General features: G+C 43.6%; 1 protein-coding gene across 2 annotated transcripts in view; it reads right to left on the bottom strand.

Annotated features, from left to right (window-relative positions):
* Positions 1-15,246, bottom strand: part of STON2 (stonin 2) — a 152,250-nt gene that overhangs the window by 51,038 nt on the left and 85,966 nt on the right. Inside the window, exon 5 of one of the 2 annotated variants that reach the window (XM_032344780.1) lies at positions 8,111-8,281. The exons of the other annotated variant lie outside the window; for it this stretch is intronic. Within the exon in view, the coding sequence (XP_032200671.1) occupies positions 8,111-8,281 (171 nt within the window). The remainder of the gene's footprint in view (positions 1-8,110; positions 8,282-15,246) is intronic. 2 annotated transcript variants of the gene reach the window in all.

The following is a 15,246-nucleotide window of genomic DNA, read 5'->3' as shown; positions in this document are numbered from 1 at the left end:
AGCTGCCAGGGGGTGTCTCTCAGAAGAGAGGTCTCATGAAGAAGGGAGACAGACTTGACTACCACTAAAACTCAAATCCTTCCCCACTTCACACCTCTTCGGGAGACAAAAGATTGGAAATGTCCCTCCAGTCAAAACAAGATCTCTCTCTCTCTCTCTCTGCCTTTCCATGATTCTTAGCCCCTGCTTTGTGTTGGCCTCTTTGTCTCTGCAAAGAAGCTGCTTCATTGAAACATCATAGGGAAAAAAAAAACAAAACAAAACAGTTGTCCCCTAGACAATGAAGTCCCCTGCACACAGGCATTTCCAACGTAGGCAGGAGGCAGGCGACAAAGCCTGCAGAATTCTCAACCTGTTGCTATAGTAGCAAAAAGAATGTGATTCAAGCAGCTCTGCTGAGATCCATATCCAAATCCTTCCAGCTCCCAAAGAGAACATTAACCCTTCACTGCCCCTTGTTGGGGGCAGAATCACCCGGGGAGAACCGTAAATTTGTCTTAAGCCCTGGGTATTGTAATCCTAGCATTTATTCACTCCTGCATTCACTCAGTATCTATTTATCTGGATTCACTTGTGCTGGCTCCTAGGTTTTCAGCTGTAAACAATGCAGATATGGCCCTTGGCGAAGAGCAAGAGGAGGAGTAGGATATTAAATCATTGCTCAAATAACAATACATTACGGAGCATTAGTCATATATGGGAGCCACATGAGGTTCTCAGCGAAGCCATCGCCAGAATGGAAACAACCTATCCAAGATAACAGCTTATACACTAACTCTAGCAGACTCTACATATCCTGGGCCACTGCCATTATTTGATTGTTTGCATGTGCTAATCTGACAAGAACACCACTGGAAATGCCTGTTCCCATCATATCACACCTCCTACAAAGCATTAATTTGAATGAGTTATTTAATCAAGTCGGTTTTCCCCATAAAATAGAAATAGCACTGTTTGTCAGAGAAGCACGGCAGGCAATTGCTGAACGACTAGGAAACAGATGTGGCAGGTGAGGGCACAGAGAACTCAGGAAAGAACCATAGTCACAAGGACCCTCCAAGGACTTTTATCTAAACAGCCCCCAACCCAATTTACTTCTAAGGTCAAGATGGTAACAAAGAAACATTAGGGAAGAGAATTTAGAAAGGACTCATAATCCAGCTTACTTTCCCAACGTGGTAGTGCAGAAATCTTATAGCACTGAACACCTTCCTGCTAGACTTCTTTATTTCTCATGGAGCATTAGTACTAGGAGGGAGGGGTTTCTTAGGAAGCTAAACTCATTAGGTAATGAAATCCTCATACACTTTTTGTGAAACAAGGCAGCATCGATCAGCCAGTGGAGCAAAAGTGGAAAAACCAACAGGACAGGTTGCTAATCTCAGATGGCTAGTTGAGGCAGTTTTGTGGAACTTGCATAATCTTTTGTATCTCAGTTTCTTCGGAGGTAAATCTGATACACTCTGTAGATCCAAAGGCACAGAATGATCAACAGCAATGCCTATACAACAGTGGTCTGAAATACAGTTGACCCTTGAAGAGCCTAGGAGTCAGGGAAGAGCCAACACCCCATAGAGCTGAAAATCCACATGTAACTTTTGACTCTCCAAAACCTAACCACTAAGAGCCAACTGTTGTGCAGAAGCCATACTGATAAGATTAACGGTAATAAATCTTTCCTTAAGAAAATCAGAAGGAAGAGGGGCACCTGGGTGGCTCAATTCTGTGTCTGCCTTTGGCTCAGGTCCTGATCCCAGGGTTCTGGGATTTCAAGCCCCATCTGAAGCTCCCTGCTCAGTGGGGAGTCTGCTTCTTCCTCTCCCTCTACCCCACCCCCCGCTTGTGGCTCTCTCTCACTCTCAAAGAAATAAATAAATTCTTAAAAAGAAAAGAAAAGAAAATAAAAAATCATAAGGAAGAGAAATACATTTACGGTACTATAAAAAAACCCATGCCTGTGTGGACTTGCGCAGTTCAAACCCAAATTATTCAATGCGAACTGTATTTTGTCGTTATTCTAAGTAACACTGTAAAACATAGTTTCTGCCCTGGAGAATACCTGAGCAGCTCAATCATATTTAAGAAGACTAGTTTCCTATCTTAACCAGAGGCACAGGCTAAAGGTCTTTCACCAAACAGTCCAGGGAGAGATGGGCCCTCAGAAAGGGATATTCACCCAAATCTCTTTTAACCCCTGCAGCACTAGGCTAAGACTTAGGAAAATGTCCCAAATGATTTGACTAGATGGAAACTGGTTTCTTTTTGCCTGAGAAAGAATGATGATAGCAAACATGTACGATCTGAAGAAATGACTTCATCCTGACTTGGCAGTTTCTCTCTACAAATATGTATTTCCCTGGCCTTTGACAATGGATTTGGTTACGTGACCTGCTTTGACCAAGAGATGTTAACAGATTAATGACATAACCAGCAGCCTGAAGTGAGCTTGCTCATCGTGGCTTATGCTTTTTTTTATGCCTGCCATCACCATGAGAAGAATGTGTCCAAGCTAATAGCTGATCCTAGAGAAAGGTTGAGGGACATATAAGAGTAAAGGCACTCCCTGGGGCACCTATGTGGCTCAGTGGGTTAAAGCCTCTGCCTTTGGCTGAGGTCATGATCCCAGGATCCTGAGATCAAGCCCCGAATTGGGCTCTCTGCTCAGCAGGAAGCCTGCTACCCTTCCTTTCTCTCTGCCTGCCTCTCTGCCTACTTGTGATCTCTGTCAAATAAATAAATAAAACCTTAAAGGAAAAAAAAAAAAGAGAGAGTAAAGGCACTCCCAAAGCCAAACCAGGATCAGTGGATTCTCCCCACTCTAACCTGCACACAGAAGGGTTAATAAAACACACTGTTGTATGCTACTGAGGCTTTGGGGTTGTCTATAATGTAGTGTTATTGTTGCAACAACGGAAACACTCACCATAGTAAAAATTCACCTGTAGTTTAAGGGTCAAAACCTTGCTTGCTTTTTTTTCTCTTAATATGTAACAAATAACAGATTTCTGATTCCCCCCGACCCCATTGGGCTGTAAGGGTCTCAAAGCAGGGTCCTATTACATCCTCAATGCAAAGACTTACTTAGGGAGTCTATACCACGTTCTCAGCTCAGGGGATGCAACCGTAAACATACATATGCAGCCATCAGTCTCCACGTGTGAATTTCCCCACCTAAGATCAGGTCCGTGTGATTGCCCAAAGTTGCTTACAAAGTTTACTGATGTGGCATGAAGTACATCAAATCAGTAACGAACTCAGAACCACCCGGTGTTGTTTGCCCAAGTAGGAGAGCTGGAATCTCTGCATCTTTCAGTAACGGAAGGGACTAACAAGGTCACTACGTCACTGGTTTTCAATCCTAGACAATCATTATTAGAGCTTTCTGAATTAGATTCCTAAACCCCATGTATAGATATTTAGTTGAATAATCTGACATAAGGCCCAGACATGTGTTAGGGTTTTTGTTTGTTTTAAAGATTTTATTTATTTGAGAGAAAGACAGAGCACAAGCAGGGGGAGTGGCAGAGGGAGAGGGAGAAGCAGGCTCCCTGCTCAACAATCCCAGGGCCCTGGAACCATGACCTGAGCAGAAGGCAGACATTTAGCTGACTGAGCCACCCAACATGTGTTGTTAAAAGGTCTCAAAGCAACGCTGATGATCACAAGAACTGCAGATGCCCCGCATCTAACAGAATCCCTCCAAGCATGGACTGCATTTCTTATGCTGAGCTCCACTGAGCATTTGTGATGATGATAATGGACCAAAGAGTGAACCCAGAGGTACCACCGCCAGGGAACCACATGAATCCATTAGTTGTTGTTAGCATAACAAACCATTCCAAAACTCAGTAGCTTCAAACAGTAGGCACTCATTATTGCTCCTGAGTCCTTGGATCACTTTATGTGATCTCTGCTGGGCCCATTCATGCTGGCTGGTCAAGGATAGCCTCAGTCACATATCTGGTGGGGAGACAAAGGTCTCTGGGCCCCCGCAACAGAGTGCAGGCATGTCCATAGGGTGACCGGGCTAGATTCTAGGTGAGCAAGTAGACATATGTGAGGCCACTTAAGAGCTACACTGGGGACTGGTACATATGCATACCGTCACTCCAGCATATTTTGTTGGCCAAAGCTACAAGGCCTAGCCCAGATTCAGGGGCTGGGTAAATGGACTCTACCTCTTGATAAAGGGAGCTACAAAGTCCTTATCACAACAGACTCGTTTCAAAGTCTATTATACAACCAAAGGGAGAAAAGGTTGCCTTAACCCAAACACGATTTCTAAGCATGGGCCAAAGTTTTCCCCTAATTGCAAAAAGTTAGACACTCCTGAACGTGAGCTTTCATCTGACATTCCTCATTTCCATTCCCGCCTGCATACACATACCTTACTTACTCCTCAAGACCTCAGTTTCAAAAGAAAGCCAAAGAAATTTATTTCTTCTCAGCACTATTTCATATCATCCTCTGAGGTTTTTAAAGATGATGTGGAAGGCACGCCATCCTTACAAGGACTTGTTCAGGGCGAGTGTCTCTGTGATGCGTCTTCTTGGTGTAGGATGTGCCCACAGATAAATGTGACCAAATGATCCGCAGGGCTACATCCTGCAAAGGCCTCCACAGCCTTCTCATGAGGAGCACCGAAGTATAAGAACTATTACAGGAAAAAGATAACACACTAGGCTGGTAAAGAGCTCTGAGGAGCAGGAAACGGGCGCTTACTGAAGATGATAGGCTGAGACTAATTATATTCTAGCCACCAGCTGCTTCACTCACCCATGCCTGACTGTGCCACTTAGGAACTGCACTTAAAGGACACTGGCTGAGTCCATAACTGCGTTCCTGACCCACGCCCCGAGACGTACGTAGCCTGGCTGGGATGCTGCCGGAGTTATTACAGCATCCCTACAGCTAAGGGGTTGCTTTCTGGTTTTTTTGAAAAATTACTATGACCTTTGGGTTAGTTCTACTTAAATTCTCTAAACACGGGCGCCTGGGTGGCTCAGTGGGTTAAGCCGCTGCCTTCGGCTCAGGTCATGATCTCAGGGTCCTGGGATCGAGTCCCGCATCGGGCTCTCTGCTCAGCAGGGAGCCTGCTTCCTCCTCTCTCTCTCTGCCTGCCTCGCTGCCTACTTGTGATCCCTCTCTCTGTCAAATAAATAAATAAAATCTTAAAAAAAAAAAAATTCTCTAAACACCTACTTGTGAGGTTCGGGACAGCAAAGGGTGGTAGGGAAAGTAATTCCAGCAACCAGGAAACACAGGATGGCAGAGAAGTGGCCAGGGCTGGGTAGTGCCTAGAAGCTCCTTAGGAGGGACACGGAGGATAGGAGGAGAAAGCATGTGCTGCTCACAGAAAAGGTTGTCTTAAGTGCCTATTTGGTTCCCATTTATACGGCCAGCTTTCACTCTGCTTGGTGTCACCGTCTGAAAGACTAAGCAAGAGGAGTGGGTGAAATGCAGTGAACTCGAAAGGAATGCTAAATTCACCATAAAGATGCCTCAGAAAAGCCAAATTCAAGAAGATACTGCATTTAATTTAGTTTGCAAAGAAACTGTACAAAGTTCTGAAAATGCGTGAAACAGGCCATTGCTGGGAGGAAACACCCTCCACTCTCTAAATGGTCTTTCATTCCCAAGCACTGAGCCCTGGATCCGGGAGACAAGCAGGTGTGGCAGCACTAGCGATGGTTTGGTTGGTTTTGTTTTGTTTTGTTTTTTAAGATTTATTTGAGAGAGAGAGAGAGAGTGACCACACAGGTGGCAGAGGCAGAGGGAAAATCTCTAGCAGACTCCCCACTGGGTGCAGAGCCCGACACGGGATTCGATCTCACGACGCTCAGCCGAAATCAAGACTCAGACACTTAACTGACTGTGCCGCTCAGGCATCCCCCGGGACAGCGATGTGTTCTACCCCGAACATGTAGTAACCAAACTGCAAATGCTCCCAAAGGCTAGAACTGCTGCTGGGGCTGGTCACTCCATGGGCGCCTCGGAGTGTATTCCGTTTGTTTGTCAATCACAGCTGAAAAGACTCACGAAATACAAACCGGCATTTCCAGGTAAAATCACCAGAAGGGTTCCCACCCCCATCTTCTGCTCACTCGGCAAAAAAGTAAGTGGCATTTTCGGATGGTCTTTTAATGAGCTGGTGGATTGGGCTACAGCCAGACTATGCTTTTGATTAATTAGCTAAGGGGAAACCAAAGCAGTAAGAAAGTGAACTATTAGTATTATCACCACAGGAACACTGATAGTGACAACGACGAGGAATTACTGATTTCTTTTTTTTTTTTTTTAAAGATTTTATTTATTTGACAGGCAGAGATCACAAGTAGGCAGAGAGGCAGGCAGAGAGAGAGGGGGAAACAGGATCCCCACTGAGCAGAGAGCCCGATGTGGGGCTCGATCCCAGGACTCTGGGATCATGACCTGAGCTGAAGGCAGAGGCTTTAACTCACTGAGCCCTCCAGGTGGCTAATTACTGATTTCTTTTCAGAAAAAGACAACGTCAGAAGAGGGAACTAAGAAGGGGATCTTCACCCTGCTCGTGCTCCTCCCCACTTGGACACACACACACACACCCCACAACTTCATACCCTTCTTTACACACTACTTTTTAGTAGTGCTTTTTAATGCTGTTCTAAAAACCTAGCTATGTGAGGTACAGGCTGCTCTTCCTAGAGAATCCTTTTTTTTAAGAATTTATTTTTTCATGTTAGAGAGACAGAGAGACAGAGAGACAGAGCACAAGCAAGTGAGAAAAAGTGGAAGAGGGGAAGGCAGGCTCCCCGCTGAGCTAGGAGCCGGATGTGGGGCTAGATCCCAGGATTCCAAGACCATGACCTGAGCTGAAGATAGATACTTAACCATCTGAGCCATCCAGGCACCCCTTCCTAGAGCATCCTTACATTGCCTGCACAGCAGTGCCAAGGATGAACCCGTGATGCATTTGCAGGGACATCCAGGCACAAGGCAAACTTTCACATGTGTCAGGGGAGTGCCTCGGCTTTGGGCAATTTCTATTCCAGTTTCTGCACCATTCTCCTGTGAAACCCCTTAGCTCAGCATCTCCACTCTAATGTAACCACATTTTAAGTCCTCGTGGCTGTTCAAGGAATGGGGCCATCTCAAACATACTGTAATAGTGGAGTATCAAATTCACATTACACATAGCTTTATCTTTCCTACAACCGTTTTCCTGAAGTCTCCCCAGGTATTAAAGTTAAGGCTACGCCAGGAACCAGAGGCAGCAGCTTCATTCCCCCACATTCAGTGCAATCAACTGCTTGTGTTTAGAATAAATATTTGAAACTCAGAAGCCTGTTAACAATGTAGCACTTGATTACTCTGAATTACTCTCACCCACAGCATTGAGGGAGAAGTCCTTGGCACCAGCCCCACGCAGAAAACCTGCTTCCCAGCCTGCTCCATTTGCTTTCCAACGCTTCCCTCAAACTCTCAACACACTACACAAAGGTCCCAGTTTTCTCCCTTAAAGACCCCACGAATCCCACATCCAACATCTGACTTCCTTCTTCCCAGAGCACACAGATTTACTTCAATACTTCCAGTTCAGATATATTTAATTAGACCGACCTGTCTTGTTACCTCTTAGTCAAACCCCACTGCTAGCATCTTTCTCATTCAACACTGAAATCTCTTTGAAAGGATTTTCTGTTTGCTTGTTTTGAGACAAAACATCATCTTGGTCTATTTTAAAGCTAGAGTAAAAGCTACTTTTCAGTTAGAGGTGCCTATGTATTAAAATGGCCACAATCAGTAGTACTTTTCCTCCTTCAAAACCTATCAGGAAAATAAAGTCTTTTTTTTTTTTTTAAAGATGGCCAAAAGGGTAAACTGTACTAACCAGAAGTAATTAGTATGTTAAGTTTTGTTTCAAGGCCACGCTATCAGGTTACAAGTTCTGATAAACCCTGCTGTGGGAAGACATGTCTTTGTCTTGGGACCACTGAGAACTAACCAAACAACCAAACAAAACACCTTTAATTCCATCAGAAACTCTCCCATCTAAACACAACGGAAACGGAAAAGCCAACACCAAAGCAGAGCAAATGAATGAAGTGTTCCTGCTGCTGGCAGCCCTTACCATTGGGAACAGAGGCCCCTTCCGGTCCCTCGCAGGGGCTCTGGCTCTTCCTGGGGTGGGGTAGGGGTGGCGAGGGGTCCAGGCCCTGGGTGCAGGTAGAGGAATGCTCCGTGCATGCTTGAACAGGACTCACAGCCGTCTGCCTGCCTGTCTGCCACTCCGTCCTCTCGTCTGGGTGGGAAGGGCCAAGATGAGAAAAAAAAAAATGTGCAGGTTACTCACTGGCCTTCCCCAGCGGGCACACCCAGGAGGAGGGAGAGGCCCGGCACAGACAGGGAGATTCTTCAGCGGCTGTGCCTGAGATCTTGCTTCTGATTCCTTTTGTTAATACTTCCCGAACTTTAAACTCAGTCTGCACAGGCGCAGGTATTTGGGGGGAGGCAAACAACACTTGGGTAATTAGATTCCAAGAGCTTTGTGCAAAGGTTACTGTGAAAAGGCACTGCTGTAGTGCACATATTTTTAAATTTAACTCTGAAATTTGTTTCCACCGTGTGTGAGCTTTAACTTTAGCACAGGAAATGAGAGCAAGGGGCAACCTTGGTGCAGGGCCTGGAAAGGCCTGGAGCAAGGCAAACCTGAGTGTGGTTCAGACAATGAATTTCTCTATCTTTTAGGCTCTAACTTTTAGAGAAACAGGATTCTCAACAGTCTCCCAGAGTCGGTGAATCTTCCCTTGTATAAGAGACATGATCTTGAAATACGTGCCCAGAGATCAAGATTTTAGAAATGGATTCCCACTGAAGATGCAAGAACTTGGTACCTGATAGCCTGGCCTCTGTAAATCCTGACGGGAAGCCTTTCGTCAGTGGAAGGAGCCTCAGCAGTTTGTCTGTGTTTCAGTAGAAGGAGGTGGAGAAATGGAGCCTCGGGTGAGCAGTACCGACTGCAGACCAGGTACTTCTCTCATTTAATCCTGAAATGCCTTTAGGAGGGAGGTATCCTTCTTCCTCTCTCACAGGTTAGGTAACTTGGGCAGGGCTTGGCCAGGTAGGGAATGGAAGACCCAGAATTTGGACCCAGGTTTGCCTGAACCTAAGACCCAGTCTCCTCACGACACCACCAGCTATGACACCCACACTTCCTGCAGAACGTCACCTTTTTCCCACTTGGAATTAACCTAAGGCTAGGTTACCTTTTCTTAAGTTTTTATACCAGTTCCAAAATGGATATTCTGTGAAATATAATTCTGCAGGATGTTAATAGGTATAACAAAGAATATCGAAGAAGAATATTCTATATAGGTTTCTTCATGGTGGCTTTTCACATCTTTAGTTTACTAACATATATTGCGAATCTCCCAGCTCAGGACCTAGTGTGCCAGGTTTCCTTTCCCAAAGCCTTTGGAGTGGGGGAAGGGGATCTTTTGGGTTTGGGAAATATTGTTCTAGAAATTGGTTATTGTGGTACTTTTCTCTTCCTCTGCTACAATCTGAATTTATGAGTCCTTTCAAAACTCACACATGGAATCCTAATGCCCAGGGCCGTGTTAGGAGGTAGGGCCTATGATCACCTAACTAGGATGGAACCCTCACCAAGGGGATTGGTAACCTTCTAAAGGGGAGTCCATACAGTTGCCTAGACCCTTCTACCATGGGAAGCCAAGAAGTCTTCCTCCCAAAAGAAGACTCTTGCCTGACCATGCTTCCATCCCAATCTCAGACCTGCAGCCTTCAGAGCTATGAGAAATAAATTTCTGTTGTTTATAAGTCACCCAGTCTGTGGTACTTTGTTACAGCAGCCCAAACAGACTAGGATACTTTCCTTACCTTTTTAAAGTGTTGTTGTTTTTTTAAATTTATACTTGATCTTAGCCAAAAGGCTTAGAAGTGTTTTTTTTTTAATTAATCTATTTATTTATTTATTTATTTATTTATTTATTTATTTATTTATTTTAAAGATTCTGTTTATTTATTTGACAGAAAGAGAGAGATCACAGAGGCAGAGAGGCAGGCAGGGGTTAGGCGGAAGCAGGCTCCCCATTGAGCAGAGAGCCCAATGCGGAGCCCGTTCCCAGGACTCCAAGATCATGACCTGAGCAGAAGGCAGATGTTTAACCCACTGAGCCACCCAGGTGCCCCTTTTTCTTAATTTATAAAGACAACTCATGACAAAAAAAGTTCAAACAGTATATAAGGGTATAAAATAAATAGTAAAAATCGACTTGTTCTTTGTGACCACTAGTCCCATCCCCCAGAGGTAACCACTGTTGGGAATTTCTTAGGAATCTGCTTCAGAAATTTTTACACATATGAAGCATATATGAATACCCTTTTTATTTTTTTAAAGTTTTTTTTTTTTTAAGATTTTATTCATTTATTTGACAGAGAGAGAGAGAGAGAGCACAAGCAGGGGGATTGGCAGGCAGAGGCAGAGGGAGAAGCAGGCTCCCTGCTGAGCAAGGAGCCCGATGTGGGACTCGATCCCAGGACGCTGGGATCATGACCTGAGCCGAAGGCAGCTGCTTAACCAACTGAGCCACCCAGGCGTCCCATGAATACCCTTTTTAAAATAATGCAATTGGGATTAAAGCATACCCATGATGTGTGATCTGGCACTTAAAAAAATCTGGATATCGTTGAAATTTTCCATATCAGCAGAGAGTATTGTTATTGATAAACCGGAGCCCAGAATAGTAAAAGGTAGCTCTATCCCATGGGATCACTGCTTTATCAAAGGGTCCCCTGTGTGGGTCACAGTATGCTTCAGTACTCGGCGTCAGATGCCCAGCCCCGCCCCCCGTCCCCCACCACCCCCCAGCTCTGGGTAGCCACCTGCACACTTGATACTCATGCACATGACAGGAAGGATCTAAAACCGACCTCGTATCACAGGTTGTTGTGAGGATCAAGAACAATGAGGACAATGACACCCCAGCCACACCCCAGGTGTTCCAGGCACTCCCCTTAATGTCGTCTATGTATTAGACTAAACCTTGCTCTTTGCAGCCCTGTGAAGTAGGCGTTACTATTAGCGCACAGACTGAAGGAGCCATCTCGCCGTGTGTACCTAGCACACAAGCCCACCCCAAATGCTTGACACTCTATCAATAAAGTGAACGTCGTGTCAGCAAACCTGATCGGTGCCACAATAATATTTCTCAAATGGGCACTATAAAGTGGATCCCATGTTCCCCTTAAGAATAATGTTGTAATTAAGGGTTCTGTTCCAAAGCTTCCCCTTGCCTTACTATACATTCTAGATATAAGAAAATCTTGTAAAAACAGAGCCATAACAAAGCTCATCATCATTCGAAATAACAAAATAAGGTTCCATGGCTCAGAGATTCTGAGAGATTGACTCCTACAACCCCTCCTTTTTTACTGATCAAGGAAATCAAACCCAGAAAATACGCGGGTCTTCTCTAAGGGTATGTACCCTGTTACAACGGTCTCAGCCATGAAATAATTTTTAAATATACATACATTTCAACCCCATATGATTGCTTAAGGGACTCCAACATATTCTATATGTAAATACAAAATATACTGCATCACAATCTGATGTGATATTAATATACAAGTTAGAGTAAGCATTAAACATTTAATTAGAAGTAGCTTTTCCTGCCTTAGAATTTAAAAAGTCATTTGAGGAATGGTTTGACTGACTCATTTCTCTTATAAAAAAAACTCTCTAGGCATAACATGAATCAATATCACCTTATTCTCTCAATTTATTTTTCTATAAAAACCACAGGCCTTCAAAATGAGTCCACTGGGTACTTTCCCCCATTAACATGGTAGCAGAAGCCTCTCTAGAGTTTGAGACATCACTCCAGACCTTAGCTTTGGTTCAGGATGCTCAAGCTTTGACCTGATCCTCTTGCCGATCTCTATTTCTTTTTCTTTCCTCCCCACCCACCTGAAAGAAGGGAGGAGGAAGAGAGACTCACATTCCTTTAGTGTGGATACAGCTGAGTGGACACTATGCATTTTACTCTAAAGATAAAAAAAAAAAAGACAGGGCCCTAACTCTTCCCTTCCTCCAACTCTGACTCTCGTCCACCTCATCACCATCTCACCCGACCTTTGGCTCAGGTCATGATCCTGGTGTTCTGGGATGGAGCCTTGTGTCAGTCAGTCGGGCTCCCAACTCAGCAGGGAGCCTGCTTCCTCTCCCTCTGCCTGCCATTCCCCCTGCTTATTCTTTCTCTGTGTGTCAAATAAATAAGTAAAACTTAAAAAAAAAAAAAAAAAAAAAAAGACACGATAACTGCTTGCTTTGACTTCTCTGCAAACAGGAGTTGGGAAGAAACACAGTGCTCAGCTGCATCCAAGACGGGGCTTGTTGTGATCAAGTCATAGGTCAGGGTTCCAGCTTCCCAGTCTCTCGAGTGAGGAAAAGATCATCTACCTCATCAGGCTGTGACTCAAGTTTAACCATCAGACATTTCGTGCATGGCACAGCACCACACAAGTATCAGGTAATGACCATCACTGCTTCTGGCTCTCTAAATATGTTGGAGGGATGGGGTGCCTGGGTGGCTCAGTGGGTTAGAGCCTCTGCCTTCCGCTCAGGTCATGATTCCAGGGTCCTGGGATCGAGGCCCGCATTGGGCTCTCTGCTCAGCAGGGAGTCAGCTTCCTCCTCTCTCTCTCTGCCTGCCTCTCTGCCTGCTTGTGATCTCTCTGTCAAATAAATAAATAAAATCTTTAAACATAAATAAATAAATAAATAAATAAGTTGGAGGGAGATCGTGATAGTTGCTTTGAAAGTGGAACCAAGTTGTTTCTGTTGTTCCTGATCTCCCAGCCCATGGCCTGTGGTTCCCAAGGTAGGTCCATCAGGATAGTAACTAGAAGGTGGGCACAATTCTAGTAGAAAACAGACCTGCTTATTTTCATGTGAACACAGACTTTTTTCTCCACTCTTCGTGCTTTATCAGACTTTCTGAACTCCTTCCTTTTAGCATAATTATAAAACTATTTTTAAACCTTCTATGATAAAAAATTTCAAATGTATATCAAGGTGGAGACAAGGTGGAGACAAGAGTGTAACAAACCTCCCACACATCCCCCAGCACCTTCACGATTACCGGTTCACCCAAATCTTGTTTCACCTATTTCCCTACCATTATTTTGAAGCAAATTCCCAGCATCACATCATTTTATCCATAAACATCTTTGCATGTATCTCTAAAAGATATGGATTCTGTATGCAAACACAACCAAAATATTATTACATCCAAAAGGAAACTATAATTACTTAATATCTAATATCCTATAGGTATTTAAATTTCTCCAAAATCTATTAAAAGATTTTTTTTGGTACTTTCCCCAAATGAATTAATTGATAAATGTTGTCTTTTCAAATCTAAAACTTCTTTTCCATCTTCATTTTTTCCTTGCAATTTACTTGTTAAAGCAGCTGGTTCTTTTGTCATAGAGATTGTCCTGCAATCAGATTTTGATTTGATGCTGTGACTCATAACATGTCCCTCGGTCCCTATTATTTCCTGTGAATTCAGAGTTAGATCTAGGGACTTGATCAAACTCATATTTGATTTTTGGATAGAAGAGTCGATTACTCCAGTTTTACGCACAGAGCAGCCACTGAGAATCAGTGTTTAGGCATTACTTCATGGGAACTGGAAAATGATGATTTTCTCCCATTATTTCTTCATTTGCTAATTGGGACGCTATTATTATTAAAAGTTTATATCTGACTGAAATGAAAGCATGTAGTTCCCACTTCCATTTTGCTAATAAGGTGTTGGACAATATATTAGTTCCTTTCTATCTACATATCTCAATACTGAAAAGATAATTTTAGACTTCAATTAAAAAAAAAAAAAGATGACTCTATTAGATTTCTGGGGGAAACAACTGGGAAACATTTTTTAGAAACCTTCAATCAAAGGGCAGAGAAGGACTGGTCCACAGTGTACCATTCAGATTCAAATGTGATTCTTTCTATTGTGAGCTCTAGGACTCTGCTCAAGGTTTTTGGCATTTTTACCTTTAGTTTTCTTACCTATAAAGTAGGGATAGTAACTCCTACCTTATGACTTCTGTGAGGATGCATGAAAAAGCATTCAAAGAGCCTGTTCCAGCATCTGAAAAATCACAGATGCTCAATAAATTATAGTTACCACTGGTTGCACCATTGTCTCCCCCATAAGTAGCACAGTGCCTGGCAAACAGCAGTAGCTCAATAAATGCTGAGTGAATAAATAAAGTGTTGATTGACTTTACTTTGGCCCAAGCTAATGGTGCTTTAATATTTTAAGATGCTGGGGATATAAAAGTGAACAAAAAGTTCTGCTCATGAATTTACGCAGGAATGGAAAAGGGAATTTATTTGCTCTCAGGGTATTTATTCTAGTTGGCTCTTTTGAAAATAAGCACTACTAGTAACCCACAGGGTCAGGATAAGAGGGGAGCATGACCTCAACTACATAGGAAGACATGAGAAGACATCAATTTTCATGTCAGTACTGTCATCATATTAGATTTGACCTGAGGTGCATTAAGGACTCACTAGGTATAGTGAGTTCACCTGTGTCCCACAAAATGCAGGCTGAAGTCCGAAGCCCTAAATCTGTGGATGTAACCTTATCTGGAAATAGTCTTTGAGAATGTAGTCAAGTGAAGATGAGGCTTTACTGCATTAGGGTGGGCTCTAAATCCAGTGACCGTTGCCCTTATAGGAAAGGACCAGCATCATTGAGACACACAGGGAAAAAGACAGGGTGAAAACAGAATCAGAGATTATAGAGTTATGCTGCCATAAGAAAGGGCAAGGACTGCCAGCCATCACTTCAAGCTAGAAGAGGCAGGATGGACACTTTGCTATAGCTGTCTGAGGGAACATGGCCCTCCTGACACACTGGTTTCTAGTTTCTAGTCCCCAGAACTACAAGAGAATAAATTTCTCTTATTTTAGGCCACCCAGTTGGTAGTAAGTGACTATGGCAGCCCTAGGAAACTAATATGTCCAGTGAACCGAGACCAAAGGTATGGACCAGTCAGCCTAGCTTTGGCTTCAAGTGTCTAGTGAGAAAGAGAGCAAAGGAGAGGAGAGACCTTAAACAAGAGAACCTGGTCTGTTTTAATTCACCTTATTTCAAGTGGGTCTATGATTGACGCCTCAAAGCTATGCAAGTACCAACAGGCAAGCTTACTTTACCTGAAAGG

Source organism: Mustela erminea, chromosome 5, assembly GCF_009829155.1.
Source record: "Mustela erminea isolate mMusErm1 chromosome 5, mMusErm1.Pri, whole genome shotgun sequence".
In the NCBI taxonomy this organism is placed as follows: Eukaryota; Metazoa; Chordata; class Mammalia; order Carnivora; family Mustelidae; genus Mustela; species Mustela erminea.
Note: the sequence above shows the minus strand (reverse complement) of the source record. Positions and strands in the feature narration are given on the sequence as shown.